The sequence below is a fragment of the Coturnix japonica genome, chromosome 1, assembly GCF_001577835.2.
Source record: "Coturnix japonica isolate 7356 chromosome 1, Coturnix japonica 2.1, whole genome shotgun sequence".
Classification (NCBI taxonomy): domain Eukaryota; kingdom Metazoa; phylum Chordata; class Aves; order Galliformes; family Phasianidae; genus Coturnix; species Coturnix japonica.
In genome coordinates, this window is record NC_029516.1 from 115,120,753 (window position 1) to 115,140,427 (window position 19,675).

At 44.1% G+C, this 19,675-nt stretch overlaps 2 protein-coding genes across 2 annotated transcripts; both read left to right on the forward strand.

Annotated features, from left to right (window-relative positions):
- Positions 1 to 10,264: 10,264 nt before the first annotated feature.
- On the forward strand, positions 10,265 to 14,569 carry LOC107306034 (rho GTPase-activating protein 32-like). Its single transcript, XM_015848800.2, has 9 exons — positions 10,265 to 10,418; positions 10,986 to 11,063; positions 11,248 to 11,329; positions 11,805 to 11,948; positions 12,383 to 12,485; positions 12,646 to 12,778; positions 13,280 to 13,362; positions 13,724 to 13,831; positions 14,240 to 14,569. The coding sequence occupies exons 1-9, from the start codon at positions 10,305 to 10,307 to the stop codon at positions 14,409 to 14,411; spliced, it is 1,017 nt and encodes a 338-aa protein (XP_015704286.2). The 5' UTR covers positions 10,265 to 10,304; the 3' UTR covers positions 14,412 to 14,569.
- Positions 14,570 to 14,735: 166 nt separating this feature from the next.
- On the forward strand, positions 14,736 to 17,513 carry LOC116652898 (rho GTPase-activating protein 32-like). Its single transcript, XM_032442481.1, has 2 exons — positions 14,736 to 14,995; positions 15,689 to 17,513. The coding sequence occupies exons 1-2, from the start codon at positions 14,736 to 14,738 to the stop codon at positions 15,939 to 15,941; spliced, it is 513 nt and encodes a 170-aa protein (XP_032298372.1). The 3' UTR covers positions 15,942 to 17,513.
- The last annotated feature ends 2,162 nt before the right edge of the window (positions 17,514 to 19,675 follow it).

Genomic DNA, 19,675 nt, shown 5'->3' on the forward strand with positions numbered 1-19,675 from the left:
AGGAGGAAGGACCTCCTATGATATATTGTACCTTGCTAAGTAGACAGGGGGGATTGAAGTGCACAAGGAGAAATAGCACCTGTGGAAAATGGAAAGCTTTCTTCAAACAGTCCTCCACCTGATAAAATGAAGATTTTCCTCACATTATCTTTGAGTTACTGTGTTTGCTACTAATACTAAGCAGATTTCTTTACCCCTTCTAAATTTGTAAATTATAAGTTTTTACTAAACCAAATGATAATCTCTATAGGATGAAGAAAACAGATTTTTTTTCTGATTTCTAACATATAAATATGAATATTTATTAACATACTGTTGTTAAATTAATCTAAAATTTCCTTGATACCATCAAAGATAAACTTTAAAAAAAAAAATCCCCCTTACAGGAAAAACACAATAATTTTTAATTTAACACTTTATATATTTTTATTCAAAGTTATGGTCATCAAGAGATATAATAAAGATGAAGTCAAACGTTATTTTCAGGCATACCCAGTAGTGCTATTTTCAGTCCTTGAGTAGTTTACTGATTTCATAGAGAATCACAGGTGTTCAAAGGGACCTCTGGAGATCATCAAGTACAGTCTCCTTCTAAACCAGGTTCCCTACAGCAGATTACACAGGAAAACATCCAAGTGGGTTGTGAATATCTGAATAATTTAAGCGATTCCACAGTCTCCCTAGGCAGCCTGTTCCAGTGCTCTCTAAGACTGTTATTTCTGTCAATGGTTTATGGGCTGGTTTGGCCCAATTCTGTGACTAGTGGGGTGGAGGGATTTCACAAAATCCACGCCTCCAGAAAAGGGAAACAGGGGACCCCAAAATAATTTTAAAAAAACAGCAGCAACGATCTGAGGGAGAAACTCCTCAGATCTTAGTGGAACTGGGCATTTAGCACTTCAATTCCCAGTACACTACAGGATGTGATGATATGGAATACCGATGATCATAAAGCCATGACATTCCTCATGTTTGTTCTTCCTGTTCCATACAAACATAAGAAAGATTTGCAGGTTTTTTTTTCCCCCTGTCTCTTGTCCTGTCACTGCATAGCTGAAAAGATCCTGGCATTATCCCTTTGATTCCTACTCCTTAGGTAGTTATAAACAATGATAAGATCCATCCTCAGCCTTCTCTTCTCCAGACTGAACAGTCCCAGGCCTTTCCTCATGGACTCCAAGACCCTCATCATATTTGGGCCATCCACTGGATTCTCTCCAGTAGTTCTTTTTCTCTCTTGATCTGAGGACTCCCAAACTGGAAACAGTACTCCAGACGTGATATCACCAGGACAGAGTAGAGGAGGAAGAACATCTCCTTCAACCTGCTGACCACTTTCTCCATAATGTACCTCAGGTGCATTGGCCTTCTTGTCCACGAGATCACACCTCTGGCTCATGGCCAGCATATTGTCCATCAGGACACCCATATCCTTCTCTGCAGAGCTTCTTTTCTGCAGTACAAATTCCAATCTGTAGTGATGCATCTGACTAGTCCTTCCTGTGTTCAGGATTCTACACTTGCTTTTGCTGAATTTCATCAAGTTCCTCTTCAAACACTCTCCAAACTGTCCTGGTCTTGTTGAATGGCAGCACAGCTTTCTGTGCATCATCAGCTTCTTCCAGTTTTGTATTATCCACAAACATATTGAAGTTGGATTTCAACATCAACTACCTAACATTTTAGTAGCCAAAGGTCAGATGGTTTTTTCGCTCTGTCTTTTAATTGTTTGTGAAGTGTCATCTTTATTTGCAAAATATCATTCAGAAATACACTGTCAAGGAAACATCTAATACTTCCAAAGAAAAGGCTGAAGAGCAGGAATGCAAAGATAAAAAGAATTTAAGAAGGAAGAATCTGGCAAGGATTATTACTACTCTCCACAAATCTATAGTTGAATCTACATATAAATGGGATTTTGCCGTATGCTTTTATCAAACTTAAACATTCTTAAGCACAACATGTGCAAAATGAACTGTGTAGCTGACAAGCACAGATTTATTAGAAAGATCCACAAACAATTGTATGGAACACTAATAATTAAAGTTACACTTTGGGAAAAATAAAAACAAAAAAAGAACAACATCAAAACAATAAAATGGAAGAGAGAAAGAAGAGGGAAATTGCAAAAGAAAAGGGGAATTAAATAGTGAAGGGCAAAAGAATGCACAGACTCTCCCTGGTGGTTGGCATGAAAAAGCTATGACAGTGTTTCAAGGCAAGCACACTGTTCTGAGAGGGGCTCTCTCCAAAACAATGAGAGGTGAGGGAAAGGGTGCCAACCGCAGTGATGATGTTTTCTTTGCCTTATATTTGGTTCCAAGTAGTAGGAATCATGAATGCCTCAAAGTACCTTTCAGTTGTTCTTAACTTCACAGTAGTTGGCAAAGGTGAGAGCACTGCATAATGGTATTCTGTTTAGTTTCTGTGCACATGTATTACTGAATGGTATTGGTCAAACATTTGAAGCCCTTTTGCCTATTTTGTTGAGTGTTATGTTTGGTTATCTCCACATTCAAGAAAAGTCAAATGAATCCCATGCCTAAAGGCTTCAAAACAGGAGAAGGGCAGTGTAAAGAGGAGCAATTGACAAGCCAGTAGCGGTTGCTTCCCATGAGAACTCACTGTACCAGTCCTATTGGACAGGTGAAAGCCCATGGGAATGGCATGGAAGCAAAAGTGTAAATAAAACCACAAATGCACTGGCAAAGCACTTCTAGAGAAACTTTGGCAAAAGGTTAAGTAGCAACTAGTACATCTGTAGCACTACTAAGGCTAAATCATTAAGACACCTCAGGCACTGTGAAACTGCAGCTGCTGTTCTATAGTCCTGTTCACGACTGTGTTTTGTAGCAAAGAGATCTGCTGTGTCTGTATTTACTGTATCCTGATTTTGTTTTTCAAGGCAAAAATGTATTTGATTTTCTCTGTTGAAACGACTGTTTTACAAATTCTTCATAATAGTATTGCAGAAGTGTACCAAAATGGCAATTGTTCATTTTAGCCAGTGAATTAATCAAAATACAACACTACAGCCATGAAATCTATGGAATGTATATGATCTGTATGTGTTCAGAATACTCTATTTTACTTAAGGGTTAGCATTTGTAATTCAGAATCCAGTTTTCCTTTTGAACTGGCTGTTTATTAAAGCAGTGTATCTATCTAGTGTACTGAAATAAATAGTATAAACATGACAGCTGTTGCATTGCATCAAATATTAGTGCCAGAATAACTACAGCAACCAAACATCTTGCTCAAGAGCTTTGAAAAAATGAATGCAAGACTATTAATAAGGGCTAATTTGTTAAGACAGAAGAATACTTTGAAATGGAATGTTTGTGCAGGCATCTGTACACTTTAAGAGATTGATTGGGATGTTTGCTTCGAGTGTGTAAGGAGAAAACATAGACATTTGCAGTTCAGTTGTTTGAGAAGTTAAAACAGCAAACCAACTAGAAGCTAGAATCCTGAAACTGTTTTCTTTGCTTCGTTTACCAGATCCAATTATCAAGAACTACTCCGTATTTTTTCATTTTCTCTCTGTTGATGTTTAATATGATAAGAAAGAAACTTAATTTCAGTGATCAATGCGAGGTTTTACTTTAAGTACCAATGCCAATACTTATTTTACACTGATCTGATCATTCTTTGTGAATGAATGTAGGTAAGATATGCTGATATCTTAACTGAATCATAATATCTGTTGAATTTTCATTCCTATTTATTCCTATTCTCCGTGCATATTAAACCTTTAATTTTTAACATAGGATAAGATCTCTTTAGTTTGCTAGTTAGTCTGTTTGCTGCCTATCTTTCATGTGTTTGTGTTATTCAGATATTTACTGTTTATTGTTAATATTAGAAATATAAACAACATGACTTATACATTTTTTTCCAGAGGTTTATAAAGTATTCCTCGAGCTCAACAGAAACAGCACTCATTGTACTGGGCTGTGTTGGATACTTGTCTACTATGCTGAAGGTCTACTAAGGTCTGGGACAAGACTTAATCAGTGTATTCTACTACCCCCTTATGTTTGGATAACAAAAATTAGGCTTATATGAAGAGCAGGTAGATTATCTCAAAAGGACTGTTTAAGTGTTTTGTTTCTTTTTGTTGTTGTTGTTGTTTTGTTTTGTTTTGTTTTGTTTTTACCATCTCTTTCTTATTCCAACAGTAAGTACTAGGAATAAGAAACTTACAGAAAAAGAGGATCACCATTATCAATTTAGTAACACATGTTAAAATTTATCCTTGTACAGAAGACATGTTCCAGCAAAAGAGATTTCATGAGTTTAAGTTTGATTAAAGCATAAGCCTGAATCCTTGGCCATTGTGTCTAAGAATACATGAAGAATTCGCCAGATCAGATTTCAGTGCATAAAAAAATGATCATAGTCTTCCAAAATGTGAATAAAATTTTGAAGAAACTAAGAAGTGAAACCAACACAGGTCATCAAAACTTTAATTCTCAGACAACTGACTGCTCCATTCTTTTTATCACCTTGCTAACACCAGAGATATTTTCCTACCATCATTGTCACTAGACTATCTCTATTCAGGTTACAGTATTTACTGTGACAGCTTCAGGCAGAAGTCTCAGTTCTCTTATACAGTATTTTCTTTGTCTGAACATACCCTGAATGCTTCTAATCTCATCCCTTTCTCATTGGGGTAATACTAAAGAATGGGAATGGTGGAATAAAGACATGCTCTTCTTCAAGTCGTGAAATACTGCACTAAATGAACAAACTTGAACAGCTCCCCTTCTTAATTTGAAATTCAGACATGGTGCTGAATCTCAGATTTACCTGTGGAGCATCGTTTAATTAGTCCAGTACAGAGAAATAGAACAATGGCAACATCAGTGTAAGAATAATCATGTCAGTGTGTGCGGGTAAATTCAAATAATTAAGTACCCTTACCCCTGGAAACCAGAAGTCATTCAGTCTCACAGTGGTACTGCAATCAGGGGAAAAACATGGATCTGTGAACTGAAATGATCCTATTTATTTTTCCTTTTCCTTTTCTTTCCCCTTATTCATTCTCCTTTTTCTTTCCTCTTCCTTTTCCTCTACTTTTTTCCTTTTTCCTTTTCCTTTTCCCTACAAAAGAGTAAATTCATCATATATATTCTCATAAGAATCCTATGCTCACATGCTACCTTGTGTGAATCCATATTCTCCAGTTTGGTGCTTAAAAACTACAGCTTATGAAAAAAATATGTTGGTTTTCTTTTCTGACTTTTTTTTTTCCTTTTTTTTCTTTTTTTTTTTTTCTTCCCTTTCTACAGGCTTCTAAGTATGTGTACTGATTTTACCTTTGAAAATTCATTATATAATCTTCTCACCTTCTGCAAAGCTGATTTTAAGGACTTGGTGTTAGAATGTATTGTCTTTGTTCTGACTGACTGCTGGGCTAAAAGCCTTCCTAACATGCTGCAAGATTTTCAAGAAAGGATGCTTTATAATGAGGAATCAGATGTCACAGTGTTCTGTGTATTTAAAAGCATTTGAATGAGAGTTTGATTAATGTTCGACTTCACCGTAGGTTTTTGATGGAATGCTGTTGCGTGTGTTTTTTTGAAGATGTGCTGATTACTCTGCATGGCAGTCTTTAATATTTATTATGTTTGTAGCTAGTGTTGGTATGATATATGAAGTAAACTTTTAACATTTTTACAGAATAAATGAATAATATTTGTTTTGTTTTAATATTTTATAGTATAAGCAAGGACTCAAATTCTGAAAATTCATACTTTTCTTAAGCACCTTCCTTAGCTAGCCTTACTCCTAGGATCACTTTATTATCTCCAAAGCAATTAATAGATATGCAAGACTAGAAAAATACAGTCAGATCATGTACTATATTTCAAGTATCTTATAAAAGGAAAAAAAAAAAAAAAAAAAGCAAGTATTTTATCTTGTTCTGCATAATTAAATAACTGAATACTAAGGATTATGGTAGCGCAATAATTTTTCACATTCTTATATGCTCTTATTCAGTTTTATGTTAACTTAGATGTGCAAAATAATAACTGGAGAGAAAAAAGAGTTTCACCTTATCACAGTATCAGCTGGTGTCTTAAAAGAGTTCACATACATTCAGTAGAAAAGTTCAGTTATTCTTCAACTTCTTAGGTACAGAAACCCTGTTCTTTACACTCTTTTGAAAACAATACTGAATATACATATAATTAATACTTCTTTTTTCCTATATTTTGTCAGTGAGAAGATCATTCTGATGGTATGGGAATCAAATTAAACTTGATTATAACAAAACTTCATATAAAAATCAAAACTTCCTTCTGCATGGTTGAAAATTATCAGTTAATATTATTTTCAGAACTTGGTGATCTGACAGGAAGAATGAAAGGAAGAAACAACAAAGGAAAAACAGGGAGGGTGCCTTTATTAGTTAAAGTTAATGAAGAGAAGCCATTCCTTTTAGGCATCCAATGCAAATAGTAAGTAATGAAATTTATAAAACAGAATTAAAAGGGCTTGAAAATTGGTGAAAAGCAAAACTCACAAAGACAACAAGTGATCTCAATGATAAACATTTTGAGGAGTGCTCCATGAAAAAGGTGGTATGTAGTCATAGAATTGTAAAATTACTCAGGTTGGAAAAAACCTTAAAGATCATCAAATCCAACCACAACCTAACCATACTACCCGAACTCTAACATCCCTCCACTTAATCATGTTCCTGAGCACCACATCCAAACAGTTTTTAAACACATCCAGGCATGGTGACTCAACCACCTCCCTGGGGAGCCTATTCCAGTGCTTTATGTCCTTTTCTGTAAATAAGTTGTTTGTTTGTTTGTTTGTTTTTTCTGATTTCCAACCTAAATTTTCCCTGGTACAACCTGAGGCCATTTCCCCCCATCCTGTCACCTGTCACCAGTGAGAAGGGATCAGCCCCGCTCTCGCAGTAAATATTTTTCAGGTATTGGAAGAGAGCAATAAGGTCTCCCCTCAGCCTCTCCAGACTAAACAGCCCCAGTTCCCTCTGTCTCTCTTCATAGGGCATATTCTCCAAGACCTTCACAAGCCTTGTTGCCCTTCTTTGGACCCGCTCCAGCACTTCCATGTCCTTTCTGTACTGGGGTGCCCAAAACTGAACACAGTACTCGAGGTGAGGCCTCACCAACGTTGAGTTCAGGGGCAGGATGACTTCCCTAGTCCTGCTCACCACACCATTCTTGATACAAGCCAGGATGCCATTGGCCCTCTTGGCCACCTGGGCACACTGCTAGCTCTTATTCAGCCGACTGTCCATCAGCACACCAAGGTCCCTCTCCGTCTGGAAGCTTTCCAGCCACACCTCCCCAAGCCTGTAGGGTTGCCTGGGGTTGTTGTGACCAAAATGCAGGACCCGACACTTGGCTCTATTGAAACTCATGCCGTTAACCTTGGCCCATTGATCAAGTCTATCCAGGTCCCTCTGTAGTGCTCTTCTCCCCTCAGGCAGATCAACACTCCCTCCCAACTTAGTGTCATCTGCAAACTTACTGAGGGTGCACTCAATCCCCTCATCCAGATGCTCAATGAAGATGTTAAACAGAAGCGGCCCAAGCACCAAGCTCTGGGGGATGACGCTCTTGACCGGCTGCCAACTGGATTCCACTCCATTGATCACAACTCTCTGAGCCCGGCCATCCAAACAGCTCTTCACCCAGCAGAGCGTGCACCCATCCAAACAACAGGCAGACAGCTGCTCTGCCAGAATGTTATGGAGGAGAGTGTCAAAGGTCTTACTGAAATCCAGGTAGACCACATTGACAAAGGAAGTTGGTCGAAAAGATCGAAAAGAATCTGTTTTCTAGACTGGAGGCTTTTCACGTTACCCTTGTGATTCAAGTCCTACATCCAGGTACTCGTGCTGTTTGAAAGCACCATCTTAGAGGCAGCCTTGATTTCTCCAGCCCTGAGCTTTGTGCCCTGAGAGCTCTCCTGCTTCTCCCTGTGATGGGAGACCGTATGGAAGGCCCTGCAGAAGTCTGGGTAGGTGATATCACTTGCTGGGAAAAACACGGAATGGGACTGGGGGACGTCCTGGCGGTGGGATCCTGCCTCAGCAGATCGGAATGGCAGTTCTGATCCACGTATTTTAACCTGAGTGAATCTGACACAAATGACAGAAGAGAGGGGCCTGTGGGAAAAAAAATGTATGTGCCGCAATTTGTGGTGCAAGGTGTTCTCAGAACTGCTGCTTACAGTGCCCAGAAAGCTTCCTTTTTGATGGGGAGAGGATTAACTAGGTTATTTTAATGAATCTATTTACTTTCTGTTCACCTTTCATACTACCTCTCAAAAAACTATCTGTGGATTCTCAAGTAGTATTTCTTGCTAAAGAGAATACGCGTGCAGCCTGCGCTTTCGTCTGCACAAAAGATCTTCTCATTATCTCTGTCTGTGTTTCTTTTAGACCCTGAGGTGGAGCAGAGTGGAACACAGACTTGGGTGAATCTTCAGTCAGGAGCAGGGACACACAGTGCTCATCTTAGGTGTCTGGATAACAACAAGAGCAAAGAGTTAAGTTTCATAAGGTCGCGTGCCCATTTTATTCAATTTTCATTCATGATGTATAGAGGCATTAACCAGACAAAGTGAGCATTTGTCAACTGGACTTTCTAGAAATGACCTAGGCAGTGAAATCGGTTTGAAGTATCCCAAAGAGTCCTGCAAAAGAACACTGAGAGTTAATCTGTCACCCTCCTTTGGAAACCTGCGGTGTCTGTCAGCTCTTCAGCTGTGCCCTAACACCTCCCATTGCGCTGCCACACCAGGATAGAATTCCAAGCCCACAGTGAGTTCTGGAATGTTGTGGTGCAGTGTTGGAATCACATGTGAACACGTGGTCTTGCCTCCCCCCCTTGTGAGGGGTCATGGTGGACCAGGCTGGTGGCCCTTCATGATGTCATAAGCAGCTGGATTGAGGGGAGGAGCGGTGTGTTCTGTGTTCCTTTGTGGGTGAGCAGGAGTTCGGAGTGGTTGGTTGGCTTGTTCTTCTTGTGCGTTTAGTGCCTTTTCTTCAGAAGTTTTTGCGCAGCAGCTTGTAGGTAAGCTGAACCAGCATGGGATGGACGGGTGGGCAGTGAGGTATTGAGAACTGGTGGCTGTCGGGGCTCACAGCACCGTATTGCTTACTCTTGACCGTCAGATGTAATTCTCCCCCGGTACACATGTTCCAAAGGGGGTGTCTGTAAAGGTGGCACCCGTCCCATGCTTCTTCCGTTGTCTTCTTTGCTCAATTGTGGAAGCATCATAAAGTTGCTGGGCAGACAGGCATCACGTAGCCTGAGACTCAGCATGTCTTGCAGCAAGTGGATGGGACGGTTGTGCTGTGTGTGTTATTCCATGGCTGTCTTAGCCCTGCTCACTGACTTGCTCTTTCTCTGTCTTCTGCCCACCCTCTGCCCACTGCCTCGGTGCAGCTTTTGCTCTCAGAACATCTGAGCAAAGTGACAAGGAACTGCGGCAGATAGCTTGAGGTGATCTCGTTGCCAGGTACGTGCCATGTTTTGTCCCCCCACATCGCTTTGCATGCTGTGGGTTTCTTCACTGCCCCTCAGCTCAGCCCTCAGAAGGGTGCTGTCTAATGCCCTGCTATCACACTGTCAGAGTGCTCTGGGCGAATCCATTTGCTGCACTGTGCCAGAGTCCCCATCTGCTGGCTGAAGGAAAGCAACTTGGTACAACGCTGCCTAATAGGCTGTCACGTTGGAATAGACTGAAGCAAGGGGTAGTTTCTCAAACACCTGCTTATGTCGCAGGGTATGCAAGGGTAGTTCTGAAGAAGTCTCTCCATACTGTGCTGTGTGAATAGAGAAAACAGAAGCGTGTTTTTGCTCTGTTCCAGCTGGTCACACCTGTGGTGATGGGCGTTGCGTGCAGCAAGATCAGCGATGGGCCTGAGGTTGGGGTGACGGAGGTACAGTATGAAGCTCTGGCTTGTCTTTGTTTCTTGTGTTGAGCCAGCAGAGGGAGCAACAGATGTACTCTCCTGCAGGATAGAGTGGGCCAAAGGCGGACAGGCCACCTGCCCGTGCCAGTGCCATTGCAGATTAGTCTGTGTAGAGAGAGATGCATCTTTGCATGGCCTGCCGAACCCGCTGCACAGCAGGAAGAGAAACTACTGTCATGAGACGTGCAGCTCCTTCTGAAGTGCTCCTGATAAGGACGGAGCGCCTTTCCTGCAGCTTTCTCTGCAGATGTGCTCCTCATCTTGAAATCCTCCTCGTTTGTGCTCAGCTCTTGACCACGGCTTGTGCTCTGTTTTGCAGGCTGATAACATGTGGAAGCCGCAGCTGGAGCGTGCTGTGTCATCTCTCAACGTTCCAGCGATTGCAGCGGCCCATGTTATCAAAAGCTACGTCGCCCAGGCACCGGATGAAGTCTCCCTGGAGGTAAGTAGATACAGGCGTTCCTTGTTGTCATGCACGGGAGAGTACAGGGTGTGAATGCCTCAGGAATAGTCTCAGACACCTTCAGAATGTCTTGTGAGGTTAAGCTTCGAGGGTTTGGTTCCAGCTTAGACTTGTGCTGGGTTGGGAGGAGTTCAGCCATCTCTCCAATATGGTTGGATTGGGCATTTGAACCTTCTGATCAAGCAGATCCTGCCCAGTATGGGAGCCTGGTCTCTGAGCAAGAGCAGACTGGGTGTGAAGCGTGCAGATGTGTTCAGAAAGCCCTGCTAATAGATGCCCGTGTTAAAACTAGAGCTCTTCCATAGCCTTTGGCAGAGAGCCTGCTGCTTTTCAGACCCGTTTCTTACTGCACGGCTGTATTGTGTATGTTGTGTAACTCTTGTACCTCCAAGTTCAGTTTAAGAAGGGAAAATGCCTTGGGGGCTGCATTGGTGCAATTGCTGTCAAGCTTTAGGATATTCTGCAGCGCAGAAGAAGGCAGTTATTTGAGCTGTGTTTTCCTCACAGCTGTGCTGAATCTGGGGTTGACGTTTCAATCTCTTGCAGGTGGGAGACGTGGTGTGCATTACTGATATGCCACCAAAGGAGCTGAGCCCATGGTGGAGAGGCAAGCGTGGCTTTCAGGTATGCACATGCTTCCAACTAGAGAGCGCAACTTCAGTAGAGTCAGGAATCTCAGATTGGAGCTGCTCTGCCTGCACAGGAGGGCTTCTGGACGCAAACGGTTGCCCTGTGTCGGTGTCAGAAAACCTTCCCTTTGACTCTGGGCTTGGGCTAATGCCCACCTGTCTTTTTGTTCTTGTTACAGGTTGGATCTTTCCCTAGTGAGTGCGTGGAACTCATTAGCGGAACAGTTCCTGAGTCCCTGGTCAATTCATTGCGAAAGCCAGGTACACATGTTACATTTGATAATGCGAGTTAGTAAAATGGGGTCAGAACGTGGCATTCAGGGGTTTCGTTAATGCCCGAGTTGAGCAAGATTAGCAAGAAGACTGCATTAAGCTCCATCACAACATGCAGACATCTGGCCCAATCCCACTGTGTATGTTATTGGGCTTGGGGAAGTCACAGAATCCTCCTCGAATGGCTTGGGACTGGAAGGGGCCTAAAGGATACTCAGGCTCCAAAGCCCCTGCCGCAGTCTGGGTCGCCAGCCTGCACATTTAGTAGGAAACGAGAGCAGGCTGTCCAGGGCCCCTTCCAACCTGGCCTTGGGCACTTGCAGGGATGGGGAAAGTCCGTTCTTGCGTGTCCTTGTTTGGAATGTTCTTCCCATTGTTCCATGCTCTGTCGAATGCATTAAGCTCGGCCTCGTCCAACCGATCCAATCCTGAAATGAACTGGTTTCTTTGTTTTGTTGTGCAGTGCCAAAGAAACAGGGCAAGTTCCTCCCCTTCCTTCGATCCCTGGTGAAGGCCCGGCCCCAGAGAGCGAGGCAGCCGGAGCCAGAGAAGGAAGGGGTGTTTGGGTGTGACCTGGGGGAGCACCTTCTCCGCTCTGGCCGTGATGGTAAGGAACAGCCTATTCCTGAGATCTTCCTCCACTGGGCATCTAAAGATGAAAGGGAGATCATATCCAGCAATTGTTTCAGCCTGGAACCGTAGGAATCCCTCTGGCCACAAAGAGCATCCTGCATCCGTTTCCTAGCTCTTCTGGTTGTGAGATTGGATTCCTCCATTCCTGAGGGAGCTGTGATGGGACTTGCAGTGTCTGTGGCTTTGCCAGAATTACTTTCTCCAGGCTGTTGATAGGTTGTGGCATTTCTGGAAAGCCAAGAACACATCTCTGTGCAGTTTCTTCACAGCTGTCCCTGCCAGCTTTCTCCTCCAAGGAGGAAGCAAGCGGTAGCCCGGTTGGGCTTAGTGGATGGGACGTGAGAAGAGCACGGCCTGAACCAGGACTTGAGTAAGAAGCTCAGCTAACCGCTGGCTCTTGTTCTGTAGTCCCCCAGGTCCTCCAGAGCTGCTCTGAATTCATCGAGCAGCATGGCATGGTGCGGGGGATATACCGCTTGTCCGGTGTCACGTCCAAGATCCAGCGACTACGGTAAGAGTGCTGCGACTGACACAGCTGTCAGTAGGGGCACGTGCCATGCTTCGGGCGCTCAGAGGAACCCCTTCCTTTTCTTGACTGTATATTGTGTGGCTTTGGACTTGTTTTCGTCTTTCTCAATGCCCCCTGCCCAATTCTGTGTCCTTCTCTGCAGCCATGAATTTGATTCAGAGCAGCTTCCCGAGCTTAGCGTCCGTGACATTCACAGCGTGAGCTCCCTAAGTAAGATGTACTTCAGGGAGCTCCCAAACCCTCTCCTGACTGACCAGCTGTATGCCAAGTTCTTGGTAAGCACAGGGCAATGTCTTGGAAAAGATATGTACCTCTTCCCTGGGCGTCCTGGCTGAAGGTTGCAGCAGTGCCCCAGCTCTGAGGTCTTATTTCTGTTAGCCCCATGAGGCATGTCTTTGCCACATCCTACCTTTCATTGATGCCGCTTCTGGTGGTGCCAGGAGGTGCTTATTTAAGTTATTCACCATGCTTGCGAGAATTCCCCTTCCTTTGCTGTTCCCAACTATTGGTAGAATGGGGTTAATAGCAAAGTGGAGTTGGAGACGAATGCCTGCTGCGAGGAGCTGCACTGCGCAATCAGGCAGTAAAGCCCCCCTGAGCTTGCACTGCTTGGCCTTGATGACGCAGTCTATGTGCTGCGGTCTTCCCCTGATGCCTCTTGGAAGGCGTCAAGTCTGCCTCGGTGCTGACCACCAGCACGCTGTCCCCACGGTTCCCAAACCTGTAGCAGCTAATTAGGCTGACTGGTGTCTGAATCCCTTCCTGCCTTTTTCCAGGACGCTGCCGGTGCTGCTACCGAGGAGGAGAGGATGGTGAGAATGAAGGGCGCCATCCAGCAGCTGCCTGCTCCTCACTACAGGTCAGTGCTGTGCTCGGTCTGCTGAGCTCAGCCCTCCTGCCTTTCAGAGGGCGATGATGCTATCCAGGTGTTGCCTCACACCTGCAACATCATGCGTCTGCACACTGAAGCGGCTGAAGGCTGCATCAGGTCAATTGATTGGGTCAGTTCCTTGGCACGGGGGCACGGTTGGTGCAGCCGATGGCTGTGGCTGTGCTTTGCGGGGCTTGGTGCTGCAGCATGGTGGCACTGGGAATGTTTTACCTCCTTCATATTCAGGGATGGTAGCAATGACAACCACTAGCAAGAACTGAGGTTTGTTTTGTGCACGGCAGCACGGCTTGCTTTTTGGTTCTGAACATCTGCCCCTCTTGTTTTCCAGGACACTTGAGTACCTGATGAGGCATTTGGCGTCTCTTGCTGGGAACTCCTCAGTCACCAACATGGACGCTCATAATTTAGCAATAGTGTGGGCTCCAAACCTCTTAAGGTAAACTTCTTTTTCTGTTTAAGCACAACGCTTAGTTCTGCTCTCCAGAAAGAAAGCAATCCTCCCTTCTTCTTCATCTGATGTGCTCTTCTCCTGTAAAAGCTGTCAGAAGTGGCTGGCAGCAGAGGAAGAGCCTGGACTGCTATCCCTTAACCCCAGGGGCACAATTTCTAGATGACAGTTTCTGCTCTCTTGTTTAGCTGGGACTGCTGTGTCCTTGATCATCCAGGAGAATTTTGTCAGTGGCATTGCTGATTGCCCACTGCGGAAGTCTCCAGAGCCCAGTTTGACTGCTTTGGGCTGCAAAAATTCAGACCTGGGGAAAGAGTCTTGGAGGAATGACTTGTAAAATCTGCCTTTTCTTCAGATCCCAGCAGAGCCAGTCTGCCTGCGCCAGTGGANCTTCAGATCCCAGCAGAGCCAGTCTGCCTGCACCAGCGGAGGAGCTGCCTGCTTGGAAGTGCAGACGCAGACAGCGGTGGTGGAATTCCTCATTAGCCACGCAGACAGCCTATTCAGCTCCAAAACCTCATCAGCCATGGGAGAGGAAGCAGGTGAGCGTCTTCCTCCATTAGCTTGATCTTGATCCAATCCAACCCTTCTCCAAGATCTTTCAAATACGCTTTGACTCTCAATGGGACAAAAGGCTTCTGGGCTTAGATGAGAATATGGCACCCTGTTGCTGGATCCTGAGAATGTCCGAGGCTAGACTTTACATGCAGAAAACCATCCCTGCCTTTATGATGCTTTTTATGGGGGTGAAGCATTATTGAAGTGTGGCAGCAAAGCTTTCTGAGTTCCCAGACCCATTTTCTAGTTTTTTTTTTTGTTTGGTTGGTTGGTTGGTTTTTTTTTGGTTTTTTTTGTTTGTTTTTTTTTTTGATACAGTGAGCAGCTCTTAATTATGGCTGTGCTGCTGCTTTCTGATCCTCCTCCCTCTTACCTGTGGTTTTCCCTTGCAGGGCACAGTTCTCTACCTGGGCCCAAGTCTGTGTGGGATTCTTCTCCTGCCAGGAAGCTGCTCACCCTGCAAGAGGCACAAGCTCTGAGAAGAGGCCAGAGCAGCTCTCCTGCAGTGAAACGAAGCAGTGAGATTGAAGTGGAGGAAGATCCCACAGAATTTCCAGGGAGATTCCACACAATTATTGATTTTCCATCTGAAAGGTAAAGAGGACTTCCCTTTCCAGCTTCTATCATTATTGGTCAGGTGGGCTTTATTGGTTTCTTTTTGTCCATTATATCTCCAAAGATTCAACTAACACACAGTTGCCCGACGGGCTCAGTAGAGCCACACAAGTGTGCCCTTCCTTCCTAGCTGGGCAGGCTGTCATGAGATGCAGAAAGCCACGCTGATATCTATCCTGGCCTGTGCTGGCTGTAACTGGAAACATTACGGTTTTCCAGATTTCAGGGCTACATTTCTGAAACCAGTTCTGGTTCTCCTCTAAGCAGAGCTGTTGGTCGGAATTGCTGGCACTAGAAATTAAAGATGGCAGTGAGCTGAGGCCGAGGTGGTGTTAGCATAAGACTCAGAGATGCTTTCGAGCCTCCCTTAAGGACGCACAGTTGCTCAGAAAGCAGTTACGCCTGCCAGCTCCAGTGCTGTCTGGCTGCAGTGCCTTTGCTCACATGCTCTGCATCTTCCTTGACATTGTTTCAAGGAAGCTAGCCAGCAGGACTTCAGAGCTGAGGTGCAGGAATGGAAGCATCCTCTTCTGTTTGAAACAGAGCGTGTTTCTAAGCTGTGTTTCAGCAGAAACAAGGCAGTGCCAGGAAGGGGCAGTTATTGGCAAGGGCTCGGTGCAACTCTTCCTCCTCCCGCACCACGACTGACAGCATGCTCTTTTTTCTCTCCAGACCAAGTTCTCCCAGAAAGAGGAAGGAATCACCAGCTGGCAGTTGGTGTTCCTGCCTCTGCCTGTGCAGACCATCCCCTGTGGCCAAATGCCAACTGCAGCGCAGTGCCAGGGAGCCTTCTGAAACAGAACTCGTGGTCCTGGAAGGTAAGGGTGCAAATCCAGCTTTCAAAACACTGCTTGTCAGCAACACAGGTAGAATGCATGCTTTCAGTGGGCTTGTGCCTCCTTCTGGCATTGAGGCCCGTGACTGACATCTTCAGCTGACCCCTGTTTTCCCAAAGGAACCTCTCAAACTGTTTGAAGCATACTTGACAGGCAGCACCAAGCCTTTGCCCCCATGGGCAGAGAAAGTTGGACGCTAACCCCTGTGTCTCCCCTCCTTCCTAGGTGAATCCAGCCCTTGTGAACCCACAAGAGCCAGGCCAAGTGCTGATTGCTCAGGGAGTGTTTCCATAAATGGAGAGCTCATGGGAATCACAATTCGCTGTAATTCAAATGACAGCCTTCCGTGTGACATCAGCGACGGAGAGAAGGAGGTCATCATTGTTCAGGCAGTCATTTCTCCCAGCTCTGCTGAAGGGGGTGCCCTGAGCCTGCCAGAAACCACAGTCACCAGCCTGGACTGTGACCAGATGCCTTTGCAGTGCAGCCCAGCCCAAACACAACTCGAGTGCCCCGACAGCGGCACCTCCAATCAGGATGAAGTCACTGTCACTGAGGAGAAGCCGAGCCTCTTGGATCGGGATTTGGAATCAGGTCTCCAGCCCCAGGCTCTCGGCAGCAGCACAAGCTCTGAGCCTCTCTCTCCTCAACAACAGAGGATGAGTCCCATCATTCCCTTGGACCTCTCACATTCTTCTTTCTCTGAGTGACTAAAGGCACGCTCATGCTCAATCAACGGGATGGGGTGTTGAATGAAAAAATGCTTAGAAGAGAAAATTTCCGGCATTCAGTTGCAAAGAACAGCAGCAGAATTATCGTCATCCTGCTGCCAGTCTTCAGTGTTGCTGTTTTAAGGTTGAAAGAGCAGTGTTTCTTTCAAGAAAAATTGTTGGGCTTATTTGTATTTGTAAGCAAGCGGTTCAGAATGTGGGTGTCACCATTTGTTTTCCTGTGAAAATAACATGGCAAAAGTAACACTGCAAGTTCCCACATTTTGGAGGGGCATGTATGGTCTTACCAGATTTTCTAAGTGAAATAACTTATGACCAAACACTGCTCCTACTTTAGAATATATATCCTAAGTTCATCCCACCTAATACAGACAGAATCATCTTATGCTCTGTTATTAGAGTATGAGAGATGGTTTGCACTGTTGACTAAACATACTTCTAACATCATAGAATTATAGTATATCCCAGTTTGGAAGGAACCCAAGAAGATCATCAATTACAACTCCTGGATCCACACAGGACTACCCAAAAATCAGACCCTATGTCTGAGATCACTGTCCAAAATACTTCTTGAAATCTGGCAAGCTCAGTGATGTGACTACTTAATCTGGGGAGGCTGTTCTAGGGCTTGGTCACCCTAAATCTTACTTCCATTGATTCCTGAGAATTTCTTGGATGATCACGTTCCTAGGTCATATGTATCCAAGTTAGATTGCATGAACCAAGCAGATAAATGTGATCTCATCCTCAACAATTTTGCATAAACCTAAAAGCACTGAGTTTTGTAAATGGGAAAGAAACACAAAGAATACACAGTTCTTACTCAAACCATAAAATGTCTAGATGTTTCATGAGAAAAAGAAATTTATATTGAATATATTTATACGTACATTTTATTGTACAGTAGAAATAAAAGAACATTAAAAACAATGAGAAAACGTGCTATTGTTTTATTCATCTTAACAATCACGATGAAGAAAATTATGTACAGAAGGATTTGGCCCAATATTCACTGACTTGCATTGTCCCAGATTAGACTTCTCTAAGTGTAAACTCAGAGACCGAAACTACTGTCTTGATTTTCAGATGTCCTTTGTCCAAACCAGTGGGTTTGCTCAGGTGTGTGCAGGTCAGTGGGTATGTGTGCAAGGATGAGCATTCACATATATGTGCATGCACAGGGGTTTGCAGAGTGTTGGAGTTGCGCAAGGACACTGTGGTACCAGTGTGTGCGTGCACTTTGGGAGTGAAAGGAAGGTTTTACACATGTGTCTGTGTGTGTGCACACAGGGCTGCTCTAAGGGAAGCAGACACGTGAGTGTGTGTGAGCACATGGATAGTGCGTGGACGCAGTGGCAAAAATGTGTGCTTGCACAGGGGTGTGCTGAGGAGTTGGGTTGCATACAGGTGCACACAAAGGGATGTTTGTGGTAGGTGTAGGCACATACATGTTCCCAGGGATGGTTTGCACACGTCTGTGAATGCAAAGGAGGGCATAAGATGCGGCGCATGCACGTGGGTGTGCAAAATGGGCAGAGTGGCACACGTGTGTGCGTGTGCATGTGGATAGGCGAAAGGCTGGGGTGCAGGTTGACCTCTGATGAGGTGAGTGTGTCCAGGTGTGGAGCCCTCAGTACAAGAAAGACAGAGAGATTTTGGAAAGGGTCCAGAGGAGGGCCACAAAGATATCAGAAGGCTAGAGCACCTCCCTTATGAGGACAGGCTGAGGGAGTTGGGCTTTTCCAGCCTGGAGAAGAGAAGGCTGCAGGGTGACCTCATTGCAGCCTTTCAGTACCTGAAAAGAATATACACCCAGGAAGGGAGTAAACTCTTCGAAAGGGCTGACAATAGAAGGACTAGGGGAAATGGATACAAGTTGAAGGAGGGAAGATTTCAATAGGATGTTAGGGGGAAGTTCTTTACTAGGACAGTGGTTAGGCCCTGGAACAGGCTGCCCAGGGAGGTTGTGGATGCTCCGTCCTTGGAGGTGTTCAAGGCCATGTTGGACAGGGCCCTGGTCAACCTGATCTAGTAAATGTGTATGTTTGGTGGCCCTGCTAGGCAGTAGGTTTGGAACTACATGATCCTTGAGGTCCCTTCCAACCCAGGTCATTCTGTGATTGGCCCTATTGAAACTCATACAGTTAACCTTGACCCATTGATCCAGTCTATCCAGCTCTTTCTGTAGTGCCTTTCTCCCCACTGGCTGATCAACACACCATACCAGCTCATGAGCAGTGCATATCTAACACATTTTTATTGGTCTGTTTTTTTAAAAAGCTATCTTCTCAAAACTTCGCTCCATGGTCTTGTATACAAGCATGTGAAGAACTGTAATGTACAAACTCATCATGAGTTTCTGTTCAGTTTCATTTGGAAGACTGTTTTACTTGTGCTGTTCTGTGTATTGATGGTTACTTCCTTATATATATCAAAAAAGACTACAAACTTTGAAAATATATGTAGTTTTACAGGAAACTATAGGTAGTTATACACTGCAGTATACTTTTATAAAGGAGAATTTATAAGAAACAACTAATAAATTTGTGCCAAAAAACAAGGGATGCTAATCATCATCATTATTCTGAATCATACATAGCTGAGGATGACATTGTCAGTACACAGCAATGTAACAAGAAAAACTGGTTAGGTACATAATCTTATGAGAGAGTTAGATGCATAAAATTGGTTAGTTTAAAACAGCTTCTCTCTGATGTCAGGGAATTCAACTATCTTTCTCTGTGCACAGATTCACCATACAAATTCTGGCTAACTATTCATAATCTCTACGTCATAAAGGGATGAGTTCAGCTAATGATAATGTAAATTCTGTAGAGCTCAGGTAAAAACTGTTCAAGAGTAGATGTACATTACTCATATTTGTTGATTAAAGCACCTTTGTTTGGTTTCCTTAATTTGAGTGAATATGAATTTTTCTTTTCTTCTTTTTTTTTTTTTTCTCTTTTTTTGGGGGGGGGGGGGGGGGGGGGGGGGGGGGGGGGTAATTTTTGTAGAAATTACTGATATGGAGAATTCTTCCACTATTTAATAATTTTCACATCAATATTAGAACATTTAAAACCTTAATTATT